A 26,047-nucleotide genomic window follows, 5' to 3' on the forward strand; every position below is an offset into this window, starting at 1 on the left:
CTGGGGGGGACACTGTAATTAACAGGATTGGGAATTTGTCCCCCCAGTGGTCTCAGTATAATGGACAGGAGGATAATAGGACTGCAGAGATGTCGGGGTAACAGAACGATTGGCTAGACAGATTCCAGTTGGTCACATGTAGCAGACGTCCCCCCGCTAGGATACACTGTAGTACTACGATACCTCTTGATAAGAAATGTCCGAACAGGTCGCAGTTCAATTCTTGAGAAAGTAGAATTAAATTAAACCGCTTCACACTCGTTCAAATTCAATTTGAATAATTGTGGAGGTTTTTATATTGTGAACACGGTCGTGTTCGCAGTTTGATTTAAAAAGAATGAATAATGTTAAAATTAGAGATGCTCAGGCTCGGTTCCTCGAGAACCGACCACACCTGAACTTAGGGGATCCGAGATGGCTCAGTACTGTCACGCGCCATTGGAATTGAAAACAAGGCAAAATGTCATTGTGACGCCGTCGGATCTCAGGAGTTCTGAATTCCTTTTTAAGACCCAACATAACGAGGGGAGGGGGGAGGGCGGACCCCCATTTTTCTTTTCTGCCACTGCTGTGTGCCAATGTGTCCTAGATGTGCTAGGAACTGCCGTGTGTTTGTGTCATTGCTCTGCCGCTTACCATCCAGCCAGGTCACTGCAGTATTTGTCCGAAAGTGTATGAAAATAATATTGCGATCTGTGAAGTGGTCAAAATTGACTGCAAATGACTTTAAATTAGTGTAATTGAGGTTAATAATAATGTAGGAACAAAAAAAGAGCAAAATTATGTGATTTTAGCATATTTTAGGATTTTTTCTAAAAAATCCAAAACCAAAACACACGAGGGCGGTTTTGCCAAAACCAAAACTAAAACCAAAACACGAAGCTAACCCAGATCCAAAACCAGTTCAGGGGGGTCAGTGAGCATCTCTAGTTAAAATGGCCTTTAAAGTGCAATATTAAATGACATATAGTTGCAGCTACGTTTGGACCTGATTCCTCTTCTAGTTTCTGTGATAGATTTGGGCACGGTTCCCGCAGCGCCTGTTATCTGTCCCACAAGGTACAGAACCCTTCACAAGGGCCGGACACCTTGTAATGTCCTTCAGCGATTATAGGCGGCAGCTGACCTGCTCAGATAAGAAAGGTAAATGGAAACTTAATGATCACACAATTAATCAGCTGTTTATTCTATTTTACAATTACCTCTATCTCTCCAATGAAAATACAGTTTAAGGAACAGGTTGTTTATTGTCTGACTGCAAAGTAGTTCTACAAACAGTAACTTTCTAATAACATTTTTACCCTGCGAACAATTTCTTAAAGGACAACAAACTCAAAAATTTTTACTTGTATATCTGTATAACTGTATAAAAGGCAAACGCTGCTCCTCGCCTTTATAAATACACACACTAACAAATCATGTCAAATATATTACACACATATATATATATATATTTGTGAAATAGGAATTGTGTTTAGCGCTTTTTTTTTTGAGCTGATACTTGATTTGCGGAATTTAACAGTTACCAAAAAAGGGTCAAAATTACGCTTTTACTAGTTTTCATATAATCTTTCAGGACTCCATCAGCAATTTAACAGGAAAAAAAATTCAATATTTTTCCCTCACCTCCTCCCATACCTCCAGTGTTCCCAAAATTCGGAACAAATCATCCCCATCTGGCAAAGACATCTTTATCAGCCTATGCCACGCCTGTTTAGTTTAAGACCACACCCTATCAAGCAAGCCACACCCCTCTTGATTACCACAAATAAGGTATGGCAGAAGGCCTTCATGGCAAACAGCAAGAAATCATAGCCCACTACCTGTAGCCAGTGCTCAAAAAGTCTTGTAGTGACATCACTAGTCATGCCCATAGTTTTGAAGCCACAAACCTGCACAGAACACTTCTGTTACCAAGGAGCCTGTAAGCCAATCACACAGACTTATAAAGCTTTACTTCTATGTACTAAGTCTCATTATCTCTGTGTGATGTAAAGTATGTTTTCATTAACCCATAGTCATATGCTATCATAGGCTGCATTCTCAGTGATGTCACTGGTTCCTAGTGACTGGATAGGCTTCATTCTCAGTGATGTCACTGGGTACTAGTGACTGGATAGGCTGCATTCTCAGTGATGTCACTGGTTACTAGTGAATGGATAGGCTGCATTCTCAGTGATGTCACTGGTTCCTAGTGACTGGATAGGCTTCATTCTCAGTGATGTCACTGGTTCCTAGTGACTGGATAGGCTGCATTGTCAGTGATGTCACTGGTTCCTAGTGACTGGATAGGCTGCACTCTCAGTGATGTCACTTTCCCTATGAATTGTTAGGCAGCATATTCATGAACATTCAGCTCACAATAGTTACCTCTAGTACATAAAGTTGTCATGATTGCATTAAGTAGAAGAAACGTGTGACCTATATTTCTGTGCTGATATTTGCTTAGATTCGGAGAGGGAGAGAGCTGCGCTGCGCACAGATGTATACCCGAAGCTACGGGAGTATTGTAGACATGTCCATGGGCTGGAGATTCAGGTAAGTGCTCGACAATTATTTCCACTGACCTCAAATCAGTGTAATTAATACATCCAGCTCAAAACCTATTTACTACAATACACACAAAATGGTGGAAGAGTAAGTCCATGTAGTTAGGTGCAGACCCTCCGATTGGACCCCTTGGGGCCAGTACAGCTGCTCTGCTGCCTACGCTGAATGAGCTGATGAGAAAGGTGTTTGTAGGATAAAAGAATCAGCCCAGGTTGGTACAATGGGGAGACAGTTTGGATAGTCCCATTTTGTACTGGATGGAGGGGGCCATGTTGGATGGTCAGGAGGTCACTCTGTAACACGTCATCAGATTAGTTATCAAACCAAACAAAGATATTTAAAAACACCAACATGTCCTTAACTCAATAATAAATAAATAAATGCAATCAATGTTCTCTATTTTCTGGGGTTGTGGTGAAGACACAAATTATAACATCCAAAGGCAGAACTAGTGAGCTGTAGGCCTCGGTGCAGGAGAGCGGGAAGGAGGGAACTGGGGCCCACTCTTCACACTAGGGCCCATTATCTCCATGTATTTTCATCATTTGACCACTAGGGGGCGACCAGTAACCTTTTGATCTATAAATTAAATAAATTGTGTATTAGAAATTAAAAAAAAAGTTGAGGTAAATATTAGAGATGGGCGGGCTCGGTTCCCCGAGAACCGAACTTAGGTTATCCGACTACCGAGCCAAGCAGGCTCGGTACTCTCCCGCCCACTCGGAATCCAAATCAAGGCCGAACATCATCGTGACGTCGTCGGATCTCGGGGCTCGGTTCTCGCGATACTTGAAAATTATAAATACACGCCTCCACAGCAATCCATCGCCATTTGACAGAGGGAGAGAGCAGGGTGTAGTCACAGGCTGATCAGAGCAGGGACAGACAATACAATTCTGATTCCAATTCTGATTCCAATTCTGATAACAATCGATAGAGAAGAGAGGAGGATAGAGGAGTCTTTTTTTTTCTCAATATTTGGCACTACAAGTGCTTTGGGGTGTCCCCCATTTTTTGCATTAATATTTCTGGCTGTCAGAAGTACTATCTGTCAGCAGATTTAAAAAATAATTTTTAGCACTCCACCAAACTACCGTGGTCCATTTATTTTTACTTTCTAATTCCACAGTCTATGCAGGCTGCTTTTTTTCTATTCATCTACAATTGTAGGGTGTAATATACACCCAAAGACGATGGATGCATTGCCAATAGGCAAATATGAAGAGGAAGACAACTAGGTTTGTGTGGAGAATTAAGGACGGCCTACCAGGGATTAAACTGTTTTCTTCCTAATTTATTAGCTTTAGAATTACCTTACTTATCCAAGAAACAGGTGGAGCGCTAAATTAGGTTATTTTATGCCCAAAAACATTGATTTTTAATCAAAATAGCAAAACAAAACCAAAACCAAAACCAAAACATGCAAGGGCGGTTTTGCAAAACCAAAACCAAAACACGAAGGTAATCCAGATCCAAAACCAAAACCAAAACACGGGGGTCAGTGAGCATCTCTAGTAAATATCCACCTCTATCCCCCTAATTATTTCTTAATACAACCCCCCCAAAACATGCCCTTATCTGACCAAACCAGATCCCCTAAATTATAAGAAACGCCCCCCCCGCCTTTAATTTGTGAAACTCCTCCCATTCTGTGAAGTCAAAATTGGGACTGTCACACCTAAATGTGGATTATAGGGGGGAAGGGAGTTTGTTTTCTCCAACATTCCCCATTCACTGGGAAAATGGGTGGGTGGTAAAACTCAAGGACAAAAAAACAAAATTAAAATCCAAAAAGTTAACTCGATTAACATAAAACTATATCTTTGTCCCAGGTTGGTGCTTTGTCGGCTTATTTGATAAAAATGTGCCAGCCAGCCCCTGCCAACCGGCACATGCTACATACAGAACCAGTTACCACACAGACTATGTATTAATGAGCTGCATGAAGGGAAGTCAGGGAGCATTGTACACACTGCTCGGGTTATGCAGAAACACTAAAACAGAAAAGTGGAGTGTTACCCATAGCAACCAATCAGATTCCAGCTATCACTTCCTAGAATGTTGTAGCTAAATGATAGCTAGAATCTGATTGGTTGCTATGGGCAACACCTCCAGTTTTCATTTTTAGAAGCCTTAGTAAATCTACCCCTGATAGTCTCCAATATGCACAGTATATACTTCAGCTGCTGTCTACCGCAGGTCCTGGACGGCTATGACGGGATCCACCCGGATGACTTTTATAGCGGTAAAGTCCGCAGGATCCGTAGGCAGCTGCTGGAGGAATGTCTCCGGTCCTCGGCTGGACCGTGGTTTGTGGTAAGACATTGTACCTTGGGGGGGTATGTACCTCACCAAGTAAAAAACATTTTCTTAAGTATAAACTACAACTTCCCCATCAAGTTGTCTGTCCTCAATTCCACTATAACATATTTTGTTGCACTTTGACTATTCCAGTTCAATAAATATTAACTTATAAAACGTAGACTAGAATACATGGTAAGAAATGTATCCAAGTGGCAAAAACAGAAAAATAATTTAAAGTCAACTAAATTTGAATCACATTTCAAGCACGTGACAATGTAATAACAGATCAGTTAATAAATGTGTTACTTATGTTTTGCAGTGTAGCATTAATACCAGGGAGAAGAGGGGTAACAAGCGTTCCTTCCCTGTACCCCGAATCTGTCTGAGTACTGAGCGCTCTATATGTGTCCTCACATAATATCATATATAGTTATATGGGTGTCCGCAGGCCTTGGTGTCCTGGGAATGGTTACATAGAAAATCATAGTTGTCAATTATCCCTATTTATCAGGGACAGAAACAGGCTTTAATAACAAGGCACCGCACGGGGTGTGTTCAGACTTACCGGCCCAGTAATCTCTATGGAAATTAAATTCAAACATTGGCAACTGTGGAAAGTGCGAGCTCTGCGCTGATATATAGAGGACGGCATGATATACGGGGGCTACAGTCATCTAGACGGCCTGTTTACATGGAAAGGCATGCTGGTCATGTGGTGCGCGTCCCATGTAACGTGTCAGCAACACATAGGGGGAGGGAAGGCGGGCGGAGCAGATCATACGATCCGCAGCCCCGTGAAGGAGTGGCCAGTCACCAACAAACCCGTGGCCCTTTTGTAAGGTGACTGTGTATTAGGGTGAGCCTGGGTCACCGCAAAAGTCATCTTTCTACCACTTTAGAACCACTACTTTCATTAAATTAAACTTATCAGCGTTTCTCATAGGACAGCACTGGCTGAGGCTCCATCAGGGCCGGATTTCCCACTAGGCAACCTAGGCAATTGCCTAGGGCCCAGCGGTCCCCTGAGGGCCCTCCCAGGGCCGGCGGTGAAACTACCCTTTAAAAATGGACCGCTACTTATGGGCCAGTGCTGTATGCTTGCCCCCCCAGGCTAAAGTCTGCCAGCCAGCCCCTAAATAGTGTTATATGTTATGCCAAAAAACTATAGTGCTATGGATTTTTTCAGGGAAGGGGCACCAAACCAGTATCTTGCCTAGGGCCCCATGAGGTCTAAATCCGGCTCTGGGCTCCATTTACGTGTTTGAAGCTTGTTTTTACATTGTGTAGAAATCCGCTTCTCTGCCACAGCTTAAGTGGATGCTCTGGCGGTAGCTCCGCCACGGACACCGAGGCCACGGTATTACACAAAGCAGTGACCATTACCCAGGACTGTTAATGGCAGAGTTCAGATGGTGAGTGAGGTTGAGGAGGCCATTATATCATCAGGCATGCCAGTCCTTCTGCCAGGTGCCATAGTTACCATACCGAGCCTGGTAGGACGGGACAGATAATACATAAGCATAGGCAACCCGAGGGGAGGTTTGCTGGTGCTTGGAAACCCCCCTCCAAGCCTGGGGCACTGTATAATTGAGGTGGCTGGACCCTGCCCCCGCTTCACACGGCTCTGTTCGAAAAGGGAGAGCTGCGTGCACCTAACAGTAGTACACACAGCATTGCCCATGTATATTATGGGGATAGGAAGAGTTGGAGAGCAGCCAAGCACTGTCTAATATTATAGCCACGCCCCCATGCATGCTGGTCACACCCACTGGCGGTCTGGCGTGGAAAACCCCCTCTACAAATCCTGTGTTTGCCCCTGATAAGGAGACGTTAATAGTACTATACATAGGTAGTTATGTACACTCTGAGTGAAAGGTCCTCTAATTACATGGTGTCAGATCTCCTCCATCTATGGAAAGTTATGTTGTGTTTCCCAGGCTCTCATAGGGGAGGAGTATGGGAAGAGCTGTCTCCCAACACTGATCGGTTGTGAAGAGTTTGAGAATATTCTGAGCACTGCTGAGGAACTCAGAGTCTGCACAAAGGTCCTCCAGACGTGGTACCACCGGGATGAAAACGCCATCCCACCGCTTTATACCCTGCTGGATGAGGAGGAGGTATCACTCTGCACCACAGGACAGGTACCCATAACGGATCTTGTCTATCCAGCTCAGGATATATTATTTTATTAAGGGACGCTGGCACACAAGACAAGTGTTTATATATCATACAGTGTCGGCAGAGCCCTACAGCAATGCCATAATCATGTTTTATCCTCTTTTTCTTTTCTTTTACTTTTTGATTTTCTTTTCATTTTGTTTGACTGCTTGTCCTGAGTTTTGGATATACCACAAGGAATTCCAATCAGACATCCTTCGTGCCTCGTGCCTCGTGCCTCAGTGATGTCACTGGTTCCTAGTGAATTGACTCAAAGGGGTTTGAAAAAGTGGAGATGTTGCCTATAGCAACCAATCAGATTCTAGTTATCCTTTATTTAGTGCATTCTACAAAATGACAGCTAGAATCTGATTGGTTGCTATAGGCAACATCTCCACTTTTTCAAACCCGCAGTTTAGTAAATATACCCCAAAGAGTCTGCCTCCACAGTGTACACTTCACATTGACACCTGTATAGGACAAGCCGACTTATCCCAACAATGAGACAAAGCAGCGAGCGCTAAGCTAGTTTGTGCTGCGCATCTTGCGTGAAATTTCTCTGCACGTGCCCAGAACAGTTGGCGCACGCTCACCCACCCATGCAGATTTGTGTCATTCTGCCACTTACGCCTGCTCACGACTGGATAGGCGGGACAGGGGGTGCTCCAATGAAGGCCGAGTACAGTAAGACCGTGTCTGCGCAACTGCGAACAGGTGCAGACAGGAACACAGATACATATATACCTGAGAAGACCGTATTATTCGCAGGCGGTCAAGGGATGATGACGGATTCCGGTCATAGCAAAGGGCTTGTAATTGGCTGTTTGTAAATGCTCTGCTACACTGATTGGTGATTTACTTGTCGCTTCGCCATATATTACCCATTTCTGTGTCTGCTTGAAAAAAAATATTTGTACATGAGACAGGGAGTTGTTTCCGGTGCATTAGAGAGGTCTTTATACATAAAAGTGAATGTGGTTGTTGCACATAAAATTAAATATTGCCACAAAAGGGATGTAAGTGTAGGGGGCGCCTGCCAGGCGTAAATCAAGCACATATGCTACTGCATACTTGCCAACTCTCCCGGAATGTCCAGGAGACTCCCGCATTTTGGATGAGTCTCACGGACTCCCGGGAGAGCAGGCAAGTCTCCCGCATCTGCACACTTCCTAGTGAAATGGGCAGAATTAGGTCCAAAACGCATTTGGCCCCCGCCCCCGTAATGTAATGACGCAAACACGTCATTTTACAGCGGGGGGCCAAAATGACGCGATTTTCGGGGCCCCGCCCCCTGCACGCCCTCCTTTCCTCGGCAGCTCCCGGATCATACTTGCCATAAGTTGGCAAGTATGTGCTACTTTGCCTACCGGCAGCGCATTTTGTGATAGTTGGCACTTTGCATATGGTGGCAATTACGTTTTATTTTGTGAACGCAATTTGCGGCTGCATTTTGAGGCGCTATTGCAGCCAAATCTGCATCTACTCCAAAATGCCAAAACGTGACCCGGGCTATTTTCTGGATTCCATAAAATATTTTTTCATTAACCAGAGGAAATTACAAAATAATATCCGAAGACTCGACCAACATAAGTCCGAAATCATGGAGACAAATTTCTCCCCACCAGGACCTGCGGTACTGTGGCCCTTTCCAAACTTAGCACTGTGGCCCCTACAATCTTGTCTTTATATTCTGAACTTCCTAAAACAAATCCCTCTGACTGTTTTGTGTTTGTTTAAATACCTGTCCAGTAATTCTGTGTGCGCTGCTTTTAATAGAGACTTAAAAAATAGAATTTTAAAATGCACAAAATGCAGAGTAATCTCCTATTCCCTCCCCCCCCCCCCCCTCACAGACCAGGCCGGACACATGCACACAAACATTGGTGGCAACAGAAAAACCATTGTTGAAAATCATTAAGTGGTAAAACGTAACAATTAATATAACATATTGTTTAAATATGAAACAACATTACATTTGTTCAACTCTGGACAAACATTGCTCTGCTCCCGAGGGTAATAGGACCATGTTACAGTGTTTCATTCTGCAGAGTCCTTTACCTTACTGTGACCCTGCTGCCCATTAATTCTTATTATATTTGTTTTCTTTAACATCGCAGCAGCCAGTAACCAGCGACATGCTGGTGTACGAGAGCGCGAGTGAACTTTATTTCGTGAGCCGAGAGAGTAAACTTTATTTTGCAAAGTAGCTTTTAAAGACGTGCATGGATATTACAACACTTGCTTTCATGGTTGGCTACCAATAGTTTCCAAATAACAAGATAGTAGTTATTATACCTTGTTAACTTTTACTAGATTACCTCAACCCAATATTTAAAGGACTGCTAAACTCCCCCAAAGTTGAATTTGACTTTATAAAGTTTATAAAGTTAATTGTTCACTGTTTCCCTGACATTTATTTCCCAGCAGCTCTGTTGTAAGTTTAATAAGAGTATTACCCAGCTTTATCACAAACTGCTGAAGACACCTCCTACATCTTTAGGACTGGGTCCGAGACAGAAAGTCAACCCCAGCATACAAAACCCACCAGTCCATATTCGTGTACATTCCCGCATCTGAACTTTTATCTGTTAGTTGTCACAGAGAGTTCCACCGTTCATTAGGAGGATCCAGGGTATTGTCGTACACAGGTCAAAAAGCTGAAATTTTAAGCAGTTAAAGAACAACTTCCCTCAATATCATAAACTGTGTTTTGGGCAGAGTGCAGTAAGGTAAAATAAAAAATGAATGCTTAATTACATTCCCTGCTCCATTCGCCAGATGCACCAGGGCTTGTCTGCTTGTTTCACACAGATGTGAGTACAGGTATGGGCCAAGGCAGATGCAAAGTACAGAGCATGGAAGGTACCTAGATATTTGATTTTATTTTATCTTAGCGCATCAAGTTATTCTTTACGCTGTTGCGATACATTTGGCTGCAGTGTAAGAATCCATCAATTCCCACAATGCATTTCTGCAGAGCAAGTCTGCAAACTCTTTATCATCTCCCCTAACAGGGCAAGTGGCTGCAAAGGGTGGGACATAGAGCACGTGGGGCATTTCAAGAATAAACATATCATAGTCATTACAGTTATATTAGTAGTGATACATGACCTCTGAGACATATCAATGTCAAATAGTGACTTTCCTGGCTCTTTAATAAAATGATGCTCTCACCACAATAAACTACAGGACATTTCTACATTTCAAATGTTTCCAGAAAATGCTCTGTTTCCAGCTGACGTGTGGACATTTGTTTCTGTACACAGAGCACAGGTAATCCTGGCCGGATGTACGAGGCCTCCCGTGAAATCAGAGACATCTTTGCCACTGTGGTTCCATTGTGTGTGCAGAAAAGGATTCTGGGAGATAAGCAAGCACAGAAGTATTTTACCTCAGGTAAAGAGACACTGCAGCCAGGGGTGGAACTGAAGTGGCTGTAGGGGGCGCTGCGGCTAAAGGGGCAGGTGCTGAGGGAGGCCCGTTTACAGAGTTCCATCAGGACTGCTAAGCAAGCACGGGGGCTAGGTCAGGCGCAGTGACCACTCCTAAATGTACCTTCTTCATATCTATTGAAATAATCTTGTACCTCAAAACATGATCAAATTTTTGCGTACGGGTGGATAAGAAGGCTCTTATGTGCACTGAGCCAGCGCTGAACTAGGAACGCCCCCGATCTGCCCGGCTCCTTCCATCAGAAGATTCAGGATTCTACAGAGGGAGCTCTGTACCTTGTTGGTCATCTGTAGTGTGAAGGGGACACAAGGAGATACCTTATCCTGGCCTCTTGTAACCCAGTGTGGCCGACCTCACAGGTCTACATATTGTCATTATGTCTGCACATATATGGCCATAAGACATGAATAAATAACCTGTGTGTCTCTCAGAATCATGCTTGAGAGCCTCATAAAAGTATAAGTTCCTAATGATGCCTCTGGATATGTCCAGGGACCTGTTCAGTGCTCTGCGTAATCTATGGACTGGGAATAAAGAGCTCCATGGCTCAGGTACAGATTACGTACTGTAGCTTCCAGTTTGTAGGAACGTCTCTGAGAACTGTTTTCAAGCTTATCTATCCTTAATTCAAGGAATTGGATATCCAGGTAGGTTTTGTCCTCAGTAACTGCTTGTTGCTCCAAGTTTTTATCAGCTGACCCAGCTCTGATGTTTAAGGTCTTCTTTATGTAATGGCAGCAGCTTCTTCTTGTCTTGGCGTTTGCAGTAAAACTGCGTCTGGGAGAGCCGACGTTCACGCTGAAAGATTCAGAGAGTTCTTGTACCGTAGAGCCAAGGCAGTTTAGGGTGGTGTTGGGAGCACTTCTATATTTGATAAGCATAATTTTAATGAATCCTAGTACTTCTTTGGCTTCTGGCCATCCAATAAGAGAGAGGGTGGTGTAAGAAGTAACCCCACAATAATATAGCTCAGAAGCGTTTGATGGAAATGGGTCAGGTTGGAGCCCTGGAGTGGACCTCAACTAAAGTCAAGTCCATCTACACAAGATGGCTTCAGTCATACATCCCCAACAGCCTAGCTTATTTTAAAGGTTACCATACATAGGCAAATTCATCTGTGTCTTATTTGGCCATTACTCACACTCAACAACTAATGTGGTCAAGTGATGACTAAACAAACAGATGAGATAGTAATCTTAGGCACTCAGCTAAAGAGCGTAAACGGGGCAGAGACTTCTGTGTCCGGTGACTTCTTCAGTACAATGCAGGGAGGTCACACTGCATAACGGAGGAGGAGGGAGTGCACAGTGCTCTCATTCTTTGCTCCATGCGACCCACTGGAAGGCCGAATGGCCATTGACACAGTCTTCGAGGAAGTTAAGGTTGCCCATCACTAGGCTATACCATTTCTGATTATGTTGTAGGCAGCATGAACAGTTTGTCTCCATGTACAGTATCTTGAAAGTTTTATCAAAAACTGTCCACACACGCAGCAATCTTGCTGTTTAGTCCAAGAGCTAAACAAGCTAATAGCTGTCAAGTTTGACCAGCCATATGGGCGGACAAGTTGGATAAGCACTTTGGTCAAGCAACTGTCTCATTTTCAGCTTCACTGAAGCCTTTTAGTGCATTAAGGAGAGGGCCCCAGTTGGCCTAATGCGTGTCATCATCTTTCAACCACATTGACCAACATGTCCAATAAGGATCCTGTCAATCTCCTCCTTTTTGTGGACTACACAGAATGCCCATGTACTCGATATTGTCTGCAATATCACAACATGCATGGCATTAGAGGCAAGGGAGGAATGGTGAATGTGTCATGCTAGGGGTAACCTTCATCTATAGCCCAAGGTAGTTTGTATATCCCTGACATTGCACTGTAGCTCTGTTATAAAATAATGTATTACCCTGCCACCCCCCCTCTCCACTACAGACAGCTACAACCCCTCCCACATGTTTAGGGGTGATGGTATCTGATACAAGTCTGAAAACTAAGACTGCAGTTATGTCAGCTGCTGTGACATCACTAGCCCCGCCTTTGCAACTTAATTTATTAATCCACACTTCTGCAAAGTAAGACTGCCAGTACGTCTGTTAGAGAAGACACAGAGTGTCTTAGAGAAGTGGATTTACTTGCTCTTTAATGCTCCTGAAACGTGCATGTATGTATTTGTGAATGTTGCTAGTGACTGTATTATTTATAAAGTAACGTACATTTCAAGTTTACTCTTCATCCCCAACAGTCCAACTCTAGGGATTATATTCACAAGTCTCATAATGAGCACGGCATTATTCTTGGCAGAAGACTTAATACGATTCTCTACATGTTACCGGAAAGCTGTAATTATCTGGTCAGGGCCGACACACACAGAATTTACCAAAACCCATAACATGTCCTGCTTGTGGCCAGCGAGAAAACCAGATCCGGGCTTAGTGTGCAGTGATCAGAACACTCAGATATGGCAAGAGACGTCTGCCATGGGCCTGCAAGAGGCACTGATTTGTGTCATTATATTATTAAGATTACAGCTTTCTCACATTATATTAGAGATGGTCACTGACCCCCGTGTTTTGGTTTTGGTTTTGGATCTGGATTACCTTCGTGTTTTGGTTTTGGTTTTGGTTTTGCAAAACCGCCCTTGCGTGTTTTGGTTTTGGGTTTGGTTTTGTTTTGCTATTTTTGAAAAAAATACCATTTTTTTAAAATAACCTAATTTAGTGCTCCACCAGTTTCTTAGATAAGTGAGGTAATTCTAAAGCTAATAAATTATGAAAAAAACCCTGGTAGGCCGTCCTTAATTCAAACACTTGTCTGCAAATTATTCAGACAAGCCTGGTTGTCTACCTCCTCCATCTTTGATTATTGGCAATGTAGCCATCGTCTTTGGGTGTATATTACACCCTCCACTTGTGGTTGAATATAAAAAACGCAGCTTGCACAGACTGTGGCAGACAAAGGCAGTTTGGTATCTATCTGCATCAGATCCCCTCTCCACTAGGAGTAAAATAGAAAACTATTCAGCCGTTATATAATCTAGAATAGAAATAGAAATTGAGAAAGGCAATTTGGTATCTGTCTGCATCATAATCATCAACATCCTCATTGGCGCCCTCGTCACCTCCACAAATCTCCCCCTAATCCTCTTCTATTTCCAAAGTGGCATCCTCAATTTGTGTTCACCGGCTACACTCGGGCTGTTCAGGTACACATCAGCAGAACTGCTAAAAGGGCCCTTCTTTATGGGTACACTAACAGAATGCTCACGATTAGACATACCACTGTTGGATGGACTCTCCACAGGGATTGGTGTCATTTGTGAATCAGAGCAAACATTATCCTCTAATGCCTCACTGTTATCTTGCAGCTCGGCTTTGACGCGTAACAGTAGTTGTGCACCAATTGTAGGCTGGGTAACTTTTTGGGATCTGCCACTAATAGCCAAAGGTGAAGGCCTCATTCTCTCTTTGCCACTGCGTGTGTAGAATGGCATGTTGGCAATTTTTTTTTATCGGCACTTAACTTTTGCTCAGTAACACTTCTTTTTCGCTTCAACACAGTAAATTTTTTTTTTGTTTTTTGGACTGATTTCGAAACACTGTGTAGTTTGACATGGCCTTGCCCAGATGATGTACTGGGAACACTAACACCAGGACTGGTGACAGAACCTGGTTGCTCATTCTGCTCATATGTGGACTGCTTTAAATCCATTCTCAGCCCAAAGCACTTGTAGTGCTAAAAATTATTTGGTAAGATGCTGCTGACAGATAGTAATTTTGACAGCCAGAAATATTTATGCACAATTATGGGGGACACCCCAAAAACACTGGGGAGTGCTAAAAATTATTTGGTAAGATACTGCTGACAGATAGTAATTTTGACAGCCTGAAATATTTAGGCAAAATAACGGGGGACACCCAAAAAGCACTTTGAGTGCCAAATATTGAAAAAAAAACCTCCTCTCCTCCTCCTTTCTTCTCTAGCAATTTTTGTTAGCACAATTGGAATCAAAATATTGTATTCTCTGTCCCTGCTCTAATCAGCCTGTGACTACACCCTGCTCTCTCCCTCTGTCAAATGGCGATGGATTGCTGTGGAGGCGTGTATTTATAATCTTCAAGTATCGCAAGAACCGAGCCCCGAGATCCCAAAGTTCGGGTGGGTTCGGTTCTTGGGGAACCGAGCCCGCCCATCTCTACATTATATACACAATTCAGATTGACTCACCACATCTGTGGGGTCATTGGTGACACTAAAAAGCAATGCAATGCAATTGTTTGGGTGGGTGCCGGACAACTGGATCAGTGCAATCTGATCTTCTATGATCCTGACAGCTGATATCACATTCAGACTCCGATATACTTCCCCCCTCTCCCCCATGGGCAGTTTCTGTACCACCTCCTATGTGGCATATTAACAAATCTTTGCCGCATCTAAAAAATACATATATATTACTAAGAATTTAAAATTATCATTTATTTGTTATTCTGGCAGACTCAGTCCTCACCACCTTCCCCCAGCAGACTTGCAGACAAAGTAAATGAAATAGAAAAATGATAAAAAGATGCTGATTGGCAAACCGCTGGTGGGATCATAAGGAAACAACTAGTGGTCACATTATAAAACCACACCTGCTAACAGTCCTGATTTTTCTATACAGTCCATATTTTCATTGCCTGAAAATCAGATGGATCTGATTGTGGTTTATAGAGATCTAGGTGTGATCTAGATGGATCTGGTGTGGTCTAGATGGATCTGATTGTGGTTTATATGGATCTAGGTGTGGTCTAGATAGATCAGGTGTGGTTTAGATGGATCTGGGTGTGGTCTAGATGGATCTGATTGTGGTTTATAGAGATCTAGGTGTGGTCTAGATGGATCGGGGTGTGGTCTATATATATATATATATATGGGTGTGGTCTAGATGGATCTGGGTGTGGTCTAGATGGATCTGGTGTGGTCTAGATGGATCTGATTGTGGTTTATAGAGATCTGGGTGTGGTCTAGATGGATCTGATTGTGGTTTATATGGATCTAGGTGTGGTCTAGATAGATCAGGTGTGGTTTAGATGGATCTGGCTGTGGTCTAGATGGATCAGGGTGTGGTTTATATATATCTGGGTGTGGTCTAGATGGATCTGGGTGTGGTCTATATGGATCTGGGTGTGGTTTAGATGGCTTTGGGTGGGGTTTATATATATCTGGGTGTGGTCTAGATAGATCAGGTGTGGTCTAGATGGATCTGGGTGTGGTCTAGATGGATCTGGGTGTGGTTTATATGGATCTGATTGTGGTTTATAGAGATCTAGGTGTGGTCTAGATGGATCTGGTGTGGTCTAGATGGATCTCGGTGTGGTTTATATATATATATGGGTGTGGTTTAGATGGATCTGGGTGTGGTCTAGATGGATCTGGGTGTGATCTAGATGAATCTGGTGTGGTCTAGATGGATCTGGGTGTGGTTTATAGAGATCTGGGTGTGGTCTAGATGGATCTGATTGTGGTTTATATGGATCTAGGTGTGGTCTAGATATATCAGGTGTGGTTTAGATGGATCTGGGTGTGGTTTATATATATATCTGGGTGTGGTCTAGATGGATCTGGGTGTGGTCTAGATGGATCTGGGTGTGCTTTAGATGGATCTGGGTGTGGTTTATATGGATCTGGGTGTGGTTTATATGGATCTGGGTGTGGTCTAGATAGATCAGGGTGTGGTTTATATATATATCTGGGTGTGGTTTGGGATGATTGGAGGATGTTCAATGAGGAAGGTGTGTGGCTAATTCTCTGTCTGATCTCCTCATGCAGATGGCTGTAGCCCAATGTGTGGCAACCATTACACTGACAGTGATTTATGTTATATGTTAGAGGGGCCAGTAATCAGGGATGACATCACCAGTAATCAGGATGACATCACCAGTAATCAGGGATGACATCACCGGTAATCAGGGATGACATCACCGGTAATCAGGATGACATCACCAGTAATCAGGGATGACATCACCAGTAATCAGGATGACATCACCAGTAATGAGGATGACATCACCAGTAATCAGGGATGGCATCACATTAAGGTATCATTGGCAGTAATAAAGCTTTCAGAACTGAAGATACACAGCGAGACAGGCATATTAATGTCTACAGTTTTGGAGGATGTTCCAGAGTTTTAGATAGGGGATAATCAGTAATATACATGATGAGACTATTGTATATGAGGCTAAAATCTATGTTATTTAGTTGGGGGCACTGCAGGATGTGGAGACCACTGCATCATAAATAGTTTTAAATGAAAATTCTTACTTTCAAGGCTAATTATTCAAACCACTTTGAAATGGGATCTAATTTGCCTGGTTCAAGGGCCTTGAACATTGCCGTGGACACTTGTGATATTTGGGTACATGATGCAGCTTGCAGATCGTAGTTAAAACCCAACACTAAATAGACTAATACATTCATGGGCAACATTTGCCAATTTTCAAAAGGGCTGCACTGCACTCCCTCCTCCATCCCCTCCTGTGTTATACAGCGGAACGTCCCAGCATTATGCAGAGGGGGTCACATGAAGCAGAAGTCGCCCGCTTTGCCTTTTTCTCTCCTAACAATACAGGGATTAAGATTGGGAGCAGCCAGCTGGGAGGGGCTGCCGGTGAAGGCTCTGCGGGCCCTGTCTAAACCCCCATTACTGTGACTACCATACAGAGTCCTCTGCGGCGGCTAGTATATAAAGCATAGGCTAGTGTATAGCAGATCTCCATCTCTAGTGGCTGGTGTATAACAGACCTCTATCTCTAGTGGCAGCAGAAACCTGGGGCCACTTTCAACAGGACGGCCGGTCAAATATCTGTGACAGGAAACCTCATGCAGCAGGAGAGAGAGGGAAACATGATTTTTTCAGTATGTAAGGAAAAAAAAAATGTGTTTTCATAAAATAACTTTGCCCCCAAATGAAATCCCAGTAGGTAGTATTTAGGTTAATTGTTAGTTTAAGTTACTTTTTTCTTTTTTTTTTTTAAATCATACCGTTGTCTCTGTCTCTATATCTTACTCAATTCTTGTTGTGAATATGGTGTCATTAAAGTCATTCAAAATATTTTTTAGAAAAGTGGATTTTTTTTGTCATTAGACCTGTTTCCCCCAATCTAATGCCCATACAATCAAAAGATATCCAGTAATCTACCAATAAACACCCTATTCCTTAAGGGGGAAAAAAAATCTATAACATTTGCTTAGTTAGACCTTGATCAGCTCTTCCCAGTGAATCCAGCGCAGACTGAAAATGCAAAAATAGTTCCGGTCACAATGGTGCAAGTGGCATCAGGCCATGCAAGGGTTAACGGTGCAATGTGGATACATTTCCCACACTAGTAGGTACAGATATTTTTAGAACAAATCCATCCCTTTAGAAAATCCCACATTGCTATATCTCACAGTTCCAAAAAAGACTTAATACATTAACTCTCCAGTAAATAATTAAACCTGTTATGTGTCAGTTATATCTTCTTTCTCTTGGTCTAGTAGTTACTAGGGGTAGAAAGAAAGAAAAGCAAACTTACGCCACCAAGTGGCTACTATGTGTAAGTGTTCTGCAGATCCATGTTTAATGCTTGGGGCTATTCTGCAATAGCTGTGATACAAAGACTTGGTGCAGAATGATGCTTCATTCTGCAGATGTAGTTATTTACAATATGAAAATATTATATTGTGTGTGTAATATCTCTATGTACATACAGTATATCCCTCCTTGACTTCTTTAACTCTCTATTCTTTGGCCTTTCCCTCACCCATCTTGCCCACCTACAATCCGTCATAAATTTTGAGGTGAAAGCAATTTTCTTCTCCCGTCAATCAACATCCGCTGCAACACTCTGCAAATCCCTACTCCGACTTCAGATTCACCCTCACGATCACGACCCTCACCAGCTCCTCTTCGTACATCTTTGACCCCATCATTCCCACTCTTTGATCTGTCCTACTCTTCTCTTCCTCTCACTTCTCCCGTGCTGCTCCCCACTTATACAACTCTTTACTCCGCCTGACAAGACTCACCACCAACCTTAAATCCTTCAAGTGCTCTCTAGTAAGGCTGGGTACACACTACAGAAAATTCCTCCCGTTGTGATATCGTTAACGATTTTACCAACGACTGAAAGTCTCGATCAGCAACCGATTCCTGTGTACATACTATACAAGATTTACCTTCAGATCTGTGCTCTTCATCTGTCATAACCATCAGCTGAAAATATCCTGACACTGTACAGATATCTGCCTACACTGCTGGTCGTGAGTGCGTACTCACTGCAGAATTTGCCCAGCATCGTTCCATTGTTTATATAGATTTTTAGTCCGTTTATAAAATCAACTGAAACTATGCGATGTGCTTTGGAACGATAAAATGTGATCGTGGGAGCGTACACACTAATGATATCAGACCTAACGGTTTCATGTGTGATTGGCTCGATAATCGGGTGAAAAAAACTGTGTACCTAGCCTAAGTATTTGGGTCTGCTATCACCATTGGGAGATGGCGATAACAGAACAGGTATTGCGGCTGTACAAGTACCATCATGAAACTTGTTAATTAGGCTTCCCCTTCTATGTACTTTTAATAATTAATGTTCTAAAATATAATCATCATCATCAACATTTATTTATACAGCGCCTGCAAATTCCATAGCGCTTTATAATTGGTGGCATTCTTGAAAATTGGCGCACCATAGGCTATTTAAAGACGATGCTGTCGGACCAGCGTTAAGGATACATTTCTACTAACCATTACTTTTACGTTCTCCAGCTCGTCGGGTGACAGACAGAAGATTGGGGGTAGGGAACATACCAGTAAATGTGAGGGTATTGGGGGCTGATTCCTCTTTAGTTATTCCATGTAATATTGGAGTGAGGTCCATAACCAATCATGCTGCTCACCCCAAGAAAATATAGGTGTATGTCAAATATACATAAAACATATTCCTGCTCCAGTAACCTTTGTACAGATGCATAAATTATTTACTAACAATAAAACCAAATTATAACTGGAGAAGTAGTTGCCTTTCAAATGTCCATCAGGTTTAATTCAGCGCATAAACTACAAGAAATATATGAGCAACACATCAAGAATATAAATTGGTACCAATTAATTTAACTTTTATTATTTTCCTAGGTCTGGAGGATGAATTACTGTTTGCTCTAGAAAACCAATCTGAGGATGTGTTATCGCGATGCGTCTTCTACATACACAAAGTGCCGTATAAAGTGATCCAGAAACACAGAGGAAAAGCAGAACAATCGGAAGGTGTAATATCTGATGGTTACGCCAGGCTTTGTCACCTCAGGGACACACTCATCCCAGCCCTAGCCTGCACTGAGGGTCTTTGCGTGTACAGCACTACCACAACGTGTGATATTAAGGTGGGCTACACCAAAGAGAAGAAGCAACAGTATGTAGAAGGCCTGTGCGGTCAGTTTTATTCCGACATGGTGAAGTTAGTTGACCATCGGACCCGGAGGTATCCAGCACCCCTGAGAAATGGGAGTGAAGAAGTCTTGCAGCACCTCTCTCTGTGTACCATGTACTCAAATCTGCAGCAATATGAGTTCACAAAGATGGAGAGTATAAAAAGCTACGTTCTTCATGATGAATCTCGTAAACCCATGGTGATCTTTGGAGAACCGTGCTGTGGAAAGACCGTTCTTCTGGCTTCTTGTGCAAAGAAGGTAAAGTACTGACTGGCTTATCATGTGTTCACTCGGTGCCTCTCATTAGTGAATTTGGATAACAGTATTCTAAAAATGAGCAACTAATATTCAGTAGAGAAGCCCTCTGGGAATCAGAAATCTGAAAGACCATTTACTTGTTCTATTCATCATATGATATGAACCACTGATAGGACTGAATTCCACCTGTAGACAAACTCTTTTACTCAGGAGCATTTAGTAACCCCGTGTGACCCCCATAGGTGGCAACGGGAGGAGGGTGGCATAGGCAAACTGAGGGGGGGTGGGTTTCTAGTGCCTGGAAACCCCCCTCTAAGCCACTGTATAATTGAGGTGTCTGGACCCTGCTCCCACTTCACATGGCTCTGCTTGAAAAGGGAGAGCTGCGTGCACCTAACAGTAGTGCACACAGCATTGCCCATGTATATTATGGGGATAGGAAGAGTTGTAGAGCAGCCAAGCACTGTCTAAAATTATAGCCACACCCCCATGCATGCTGGTCACGCCCACTGACGGCATTGTGTGGAAACCCCCCTCTACAAATCCTGCGTTTGCCCCTGGGTGGGGGAACATATGTGACAAGTGGAGAATGAGCCAGGCATATGTGACTTATGATATGATTCAAGAAAAATTGCTTCTACATATGTTTTTCACTGTTTCCACATATAATGCCAAGTTAAACAGATATTTAATCAACTGTGGTACCAAAAGTACATTTTACCTGTCCCAAAACAATGCAAAACTCACTTTGATCTAGTCAAAAATAAAAAGTTTTTTTTCCCATTCAAAACCGATGCAGTGTAAAAATGCAAAACAAATCTGAGGCCCATAGGAATGAATGGGTTAATAGCAGTAGTTAAACAGCCGCTGTATCACACCGATGGTATATACCACTATGTCAGGTGCTAGAGTCTGCCCAAGGGACAGGCCTGGTTAACAACTGGGGGGAGCTCAATAAATCTTTGGAAGCCATCTTAGAAAGCAAGCCAATATAGCCTGCACTCTGTCTGGAGGTCCTGGATGATCTCCCTTCTAAAGCTCTCTGGAGAAATTGAATGCAGGTGGGAATTGTCTTGAGAAGACAGAAATACCTGGATGGACAGGTTTTGCCAGATTTCTCCATCTCTTTATAAAAACCCCATATGACAAAGATTTGTTTCTAGAGACAGAGACACGCCAGTCCATGTGAGTCTTTGTCCTGTCCCCTCATCTTCTCCTCTCTTCCCTCTAGCAGTTATATTTATAATCCAATGCTCTCCTGATCTCCTAATCTTCATCATTTATCTTCCCCCAAGTATTGTATACTTGGCATTCTTTCCAGAAGAGGTGAGTGAAATAATCCTTTAGTTTTCATAATTCAGCAGATTTTGGGGGATTTGCAGGTCTTCCACCATCAATGCTCCTGCAGTTCCTCTTCTGATAGGCATGGGTGAGGTGCGTATAATGGCCACAAATTGCTTCCTTACATAGCGTGAAAGAGGAAGTGATGTCAAATTATCAGGTGAAACCTCATTGGTCAATGATATGAGAACTCTTGAACCAATGGCTCAAATTACTTGCAGAATGGAGTACATGAAGTTTGAGCATCTCTGTTACTTTTCTTCTACAATTGATTTCTAAATCAGTTGTCTACCAACCACTCTCCACCCTCTGAGCTCCGTCTCCAGCTGACATATAGTGGTATTTCTTAATTAAATAAATGTACATTACAAGATAACTAATCAGATCCTTTCATCTTCTTTTAAGTGACGCGTTTCTTTGTTTTTTTCAGGTACGACTATGGCTTAAAGACTTTGACCCAGTATTAGTAGTCCGTTTTGTGCCTCCAGTCGGTGAACCTCTGACTTTGAGAAGACTGATAACGGGACTTTGCCAACAATTAGCCAATATTTTCAATATCCAAATTCCTGCACATGAAGATGACATAGCTGTGTTAGCACAATGCTTTATTAGACTTCTATCGGCACCTACCAAGCAAAGACCACTGGTCCTGATACTGGATGCCGTGGATAACTTGACATGTTTTGAACGCGATGGAGAAACCTTTTGGTGGTTGCCATCTCCTCTTCCTCAATTCACTAAAATAATTTTATCTACCACGAGGGAAACATTTGCAGACCAAAACCGCTCTTGGCAGTCAGACCAGGTTATATTACTTGAGTTGAAACCAACGAGGAAAGAATGCAATGACCATTTAAAGATGAACCTTTTGAAAGAGCAGAGGAAAATCACTTCCGGCCAACTAGTTTATGTGAACAGGTCCTTGGGAAAAAGTACATCCCCTTTGCAGATACTTCTACTGTACAAGGAAGTCACGGGATGGAAGTCCTATCGTGACGTTGATGATCGACCTACTGAAGAAAGTATATATCAATCAATTGAAAGATTATTCCATGCATTGGAAAATCATTATGGCTACGAATTTATCTTTAGGGCATTAAGTTACATAACCTTGTCAAGATCTGGCCTTGGAGAAGCTGAGCTTGTAGATGTATTGTCAGCAGATGATATGGTACTTGCCCAGCTGTATCATGTACATGACATTAAGGACATGTTGAGAGTTCCCGACTGGCTAGTTGCAAACATTTTATTTGACCTGAAGGGATGCATTGCTCATAGAGTTGTCACAGGTTGCAGTTTAATAACATGGACACATCGGCTTTACCAACAAGTTGTTACCAAGCGATATCTCAAAAGTCAAGAAGTAATTCACAAGTTGCATTCAAATTTATGCAGCTATTTTAGTGGCCGCTGGGCAAGTGGAAGACCCAAGTTGATATCTATTAAACCAAATCACGGCCCACAACATGATAAACAGTCAAACTCAGAGACTACAGAGTGCAATCCACTTGCCAAGATTTACATTGACCGACGACTCCCATCTCAACCATGGTCTTTTACCGGCCATTTAGGAACCCAAACTAGAGTCATCAGGAACGTAAGAAAGGCCCTTGACCTTCCCTATCATCTGAAGGAATGTGGAAACCTGGACACCCTCTACACTGACGTTTTGATGGTTTTGCCTTATTACAAAACCCTCTTAAAATCTGGTCACCTTAATTCACTGATCCATAGTATAGAAGATGCAGCCATACTAATGGAGAGAGAAGAGGTCCACCTTATCTACAACATGCTAAAAGAAACCAGGTGTCTACTGAATGATAACCCTGATGCTTTTGAGATGATCGTGCAGTCCAAGTTAATGCCACTTGTATCTATATATCCTTGTCTTTTGAGGTTTGCCAAGCAAACATATTTTGAAAGCATCAAGAATTCTTCTTTGGTTGTCTTGAATTCTGCTGTTTTTAAATTACCAGTTAATATAATTGAGATCCAAGAACCGTCTAATATTGTCAGCATCTTGGAGATGAAAACAAAGCATCAGTTAATTGTAGTTTTCCAGTGTGGTTTTGTTTACAGTTGGAGCAGGACGAAGAAACTAAACTTAGAATATCAATTATCAAACGGCACAGAAATCATTAGTGCCACATTGGAAAACGAAGGTCGATATATAGCACTTTCCACCAGCAAACGATCAATCCTCCTTCTTGACTGCTCCTCCTGGACTCTTCTTAATGAAATTACCGACACAAACCAGGAAGCCAAGTTCATGCTTAAAGGGTATCACCTGTCTAACGAAATGCTATGTGTTTGCTTTGAGAATACTCCAATAGTTAAAATTTTCAATGTTCTCTCTGGTGAGATTCTTAAAGAAGCCACGTTCGCCGAAAAGATTACTTATTTTGGATACGTTGACAGTGGAAAATATACAATCTTGGGACAAAGAAATAAACTTATCATTTATAACACAGAGTTTCTTGCCAAGAAAACTGTGCTACAGATGCACAATTTAAAGCACATTATACGTGATGTTTATATACATGAGTATGTTGTTTACATCATCGACAAATCTGGCGCTATCACAGTTTGGGACATAGAAGATCTTTCTGAGCCTCAACTTATGGATGAAATTTATCCTCCTGATAAATATGATGAAGTGATTTCTACGGAATATTGTCCGGGGCGGCTTCTAATTTGCAGATCAACAACTTTTGATGTGTGGGAAACGTTGACTTGGCAGAAAGACACCTTCAGCGTCCCGCATGAAGGCAAATTTATTTCTTGTGTATTTTCGTATAGCGGCGAAGAGATCATCGGCGCAGTAGAGAATGTTCCGTCGCTCCTTGTCTGGGGCTTAAAGAGCGGACAATGCATTTCCATGGTAAACCTTGAATCTGAGACATTGACGTTACTTACCAAGAGCCTTCAGCTAAACTTATTGCAAGCAATAACAAAAAATAAATCAATAATGATGTGGGACTTGGAATCAGTCATCAGTCCAAGGGCTTACTCTCAAACTGGGCGGCCAGTCCGATCACTACTTCTTTACCCTCTAGGGAGCCATGCATATAGCTCAGATGGTTCGGATATGGTCTGTAAATGGGATATACCTAGCTGTAGGATTACAGCCCTTTATCAGCATAGAGGTTTTGTAGAAATTGCTAAAGTAACTTCAAACGGTGAGCTCCTTGTAACATCGGTGACATCTGGAGAACTGTATGTCTGGGAAACGGAGACAGGAACAAACACACATCGTATCCACAGTGGCTCTGTATCCCAGCTGCTTATGATCCCGAAGAGTAATTTTGTGGTTATTCTTTGTGAAGATGGAGTTTCAAGAGTCTGGAAACCCAAAACGGCAACTACAGTGTGCGAGATACACACTCCACTAAGTCAGGCTTGTATAACACCTGAAGGCACCTTTGTCATTGGCATGAACGATAATAGACTCTTGGCCGTCAGCCTGTGGTCTGGTTATGTAAGTAAGCAGTTCCGATGTTCTGACGATTCTGGTTCTATTGTGGCTTTTCAATGTCTCAGCAGCCACCCAGACTTCATTGTCTTGATGACCTCAAATCAAGACGTTTACACATGGAATGTGGTGGAAGAAACTCTTTGCCACCACACCAAGCTGCCTGTCCAGCTTCCACTCCTGCGTTCTCTCATTCAAGTGTCATCAAACGGCGATGTCATCATCATAACTGTGGGTGGAACCGTCAACGTGATAAGTATGCTGGACCGGAAACTTTGCGTCTTACATGAGCACAGTGATATTTTATATCAACATTTGACCAAAGATGGCAGGTACCTGATTTATGTATGTCAAGGCCGCGTGAGTCACTGTGGGTGTGATTTCCACGTGAACCCCGTCCTTCATCTGATGGAAGTCCTCAGCGGGGAAAAGATCGGTCAGTGCCACCTTGGGAAAGTACCGTGTGCCATGACGGTGTCTGATGATGATAGCACGGTCTGTGTTGGATTTGAAGATGGCACACTTGGCTTGTACTCAATAGCCATGAAATGTAAGGGTAACAAGGAGATCGAAACCTTTCTCACTCTGAGGAATAAAAAGGAATCTATTGATGTACCTGTAAAAATATATCAAGGAAAACTGTCCGGAGAGATATTGTGGAACGATTTGACTAGTGCAGGCTCCAGTCTTGACTGCTCATTCGATAAAGAAACTGTACTAGAGGAGTAAGATATTGAAGTGTGCCTAACACCTACACACAATGGAGGTAGTCTACAGTAGGCCTAGCTGGTCAATGGACGAGGCTCCAATGGAAGTGATGCTTCTCTGATCCCTTCTACATGCTACCATAAACATTTGTGTACTGTATGTATTGTGAGTTGTGTGTACTGTAAAAGACAAATATTGTAATTCCACGTATTAGTAGCATAGGCAAACTGAGAGGGGGTTTCCTAGTGCCTGGAAACCCCCCTCCAAGCCTAGGGCACTATATAATTGAGGTGGCTGGACCCTGCCCCCACTTCACACGGCTCTTCTTTAAAAGGGAGAGCTGCGTGCACCTA

At 42.7% G+C, this 26,047-nt stretch overlaps 1 protein-coding gene across 1 annotated transcript; it reads left to right on the top strand.

Moving 5' to 3' along the window:
- Positions 1-1,094: 1,094 nt before the first annotated feature.
- LOC142139787 (NACHT and WD repeat domain-containing protein 2-like) lies at positions 1,095-25,715 on the top strand. Its single transcript, XM_075197657.1, has 8 exons — positions 1,095-1,143; positions 2,450-2,538; positions 4,750-4,866; positions 6,792-6,995; positions 9,129-9,182; positions 10,278-10,407; positions 19,620-20,173; positions 21,945-25,715. Exons 1-8 carry the CDS (start codon positions 1,095-1,097, stop codon positions 25,713-25,715), a joined length of 4,968 nt encoding a protein of 1,655 aa, XP_075053758.1.
- The last annotated feature ends 332 nt before the right edge of the window (positions 25,716-26,047 follow it).

The sequence above is a fragment of the Mixophyes fleayi genome, chromosome 2, assembly GCF_038048845.1.
Source record: "Mixophyes fleayi isolate aMixFle1 chromosome 2, aMixFle1.hap1, whole genome shotgun sequence".
In the NCBI taxonomy this organism is placed as follows: Eukaryota; Metazoa; Chordata; class Amphibia; order Anura; family Limnodynastidae; genus Mixophyes; species Mixophyes fleayi.

Excerpts from the sequence above, each read along its gene's own strand:
- LOC142139787 (XM_075197657.1), top strand. The coding sequence starts at position 1,095 with ATGTCCTTCAGCGATTATAGGCGGCAGCTGACCTGCTCAGATAAGAAA. Across the intron at positions 9,183-10,277 it reads GCGCGAGTGAACTTTATTTC|AGCACAGGTAATCCTGGCCG; the intron begins GTGAGCCGAGAG and ends TTCTGTACACAG. Across the intron at positions 20,174-21,944 it reads TGGCTTCTTGTGCAAAGAAG|GTACGACTATGGCTTAAAGA; the intron begins GTAAAGTACTGA and ends TGTTTTTTTCAG.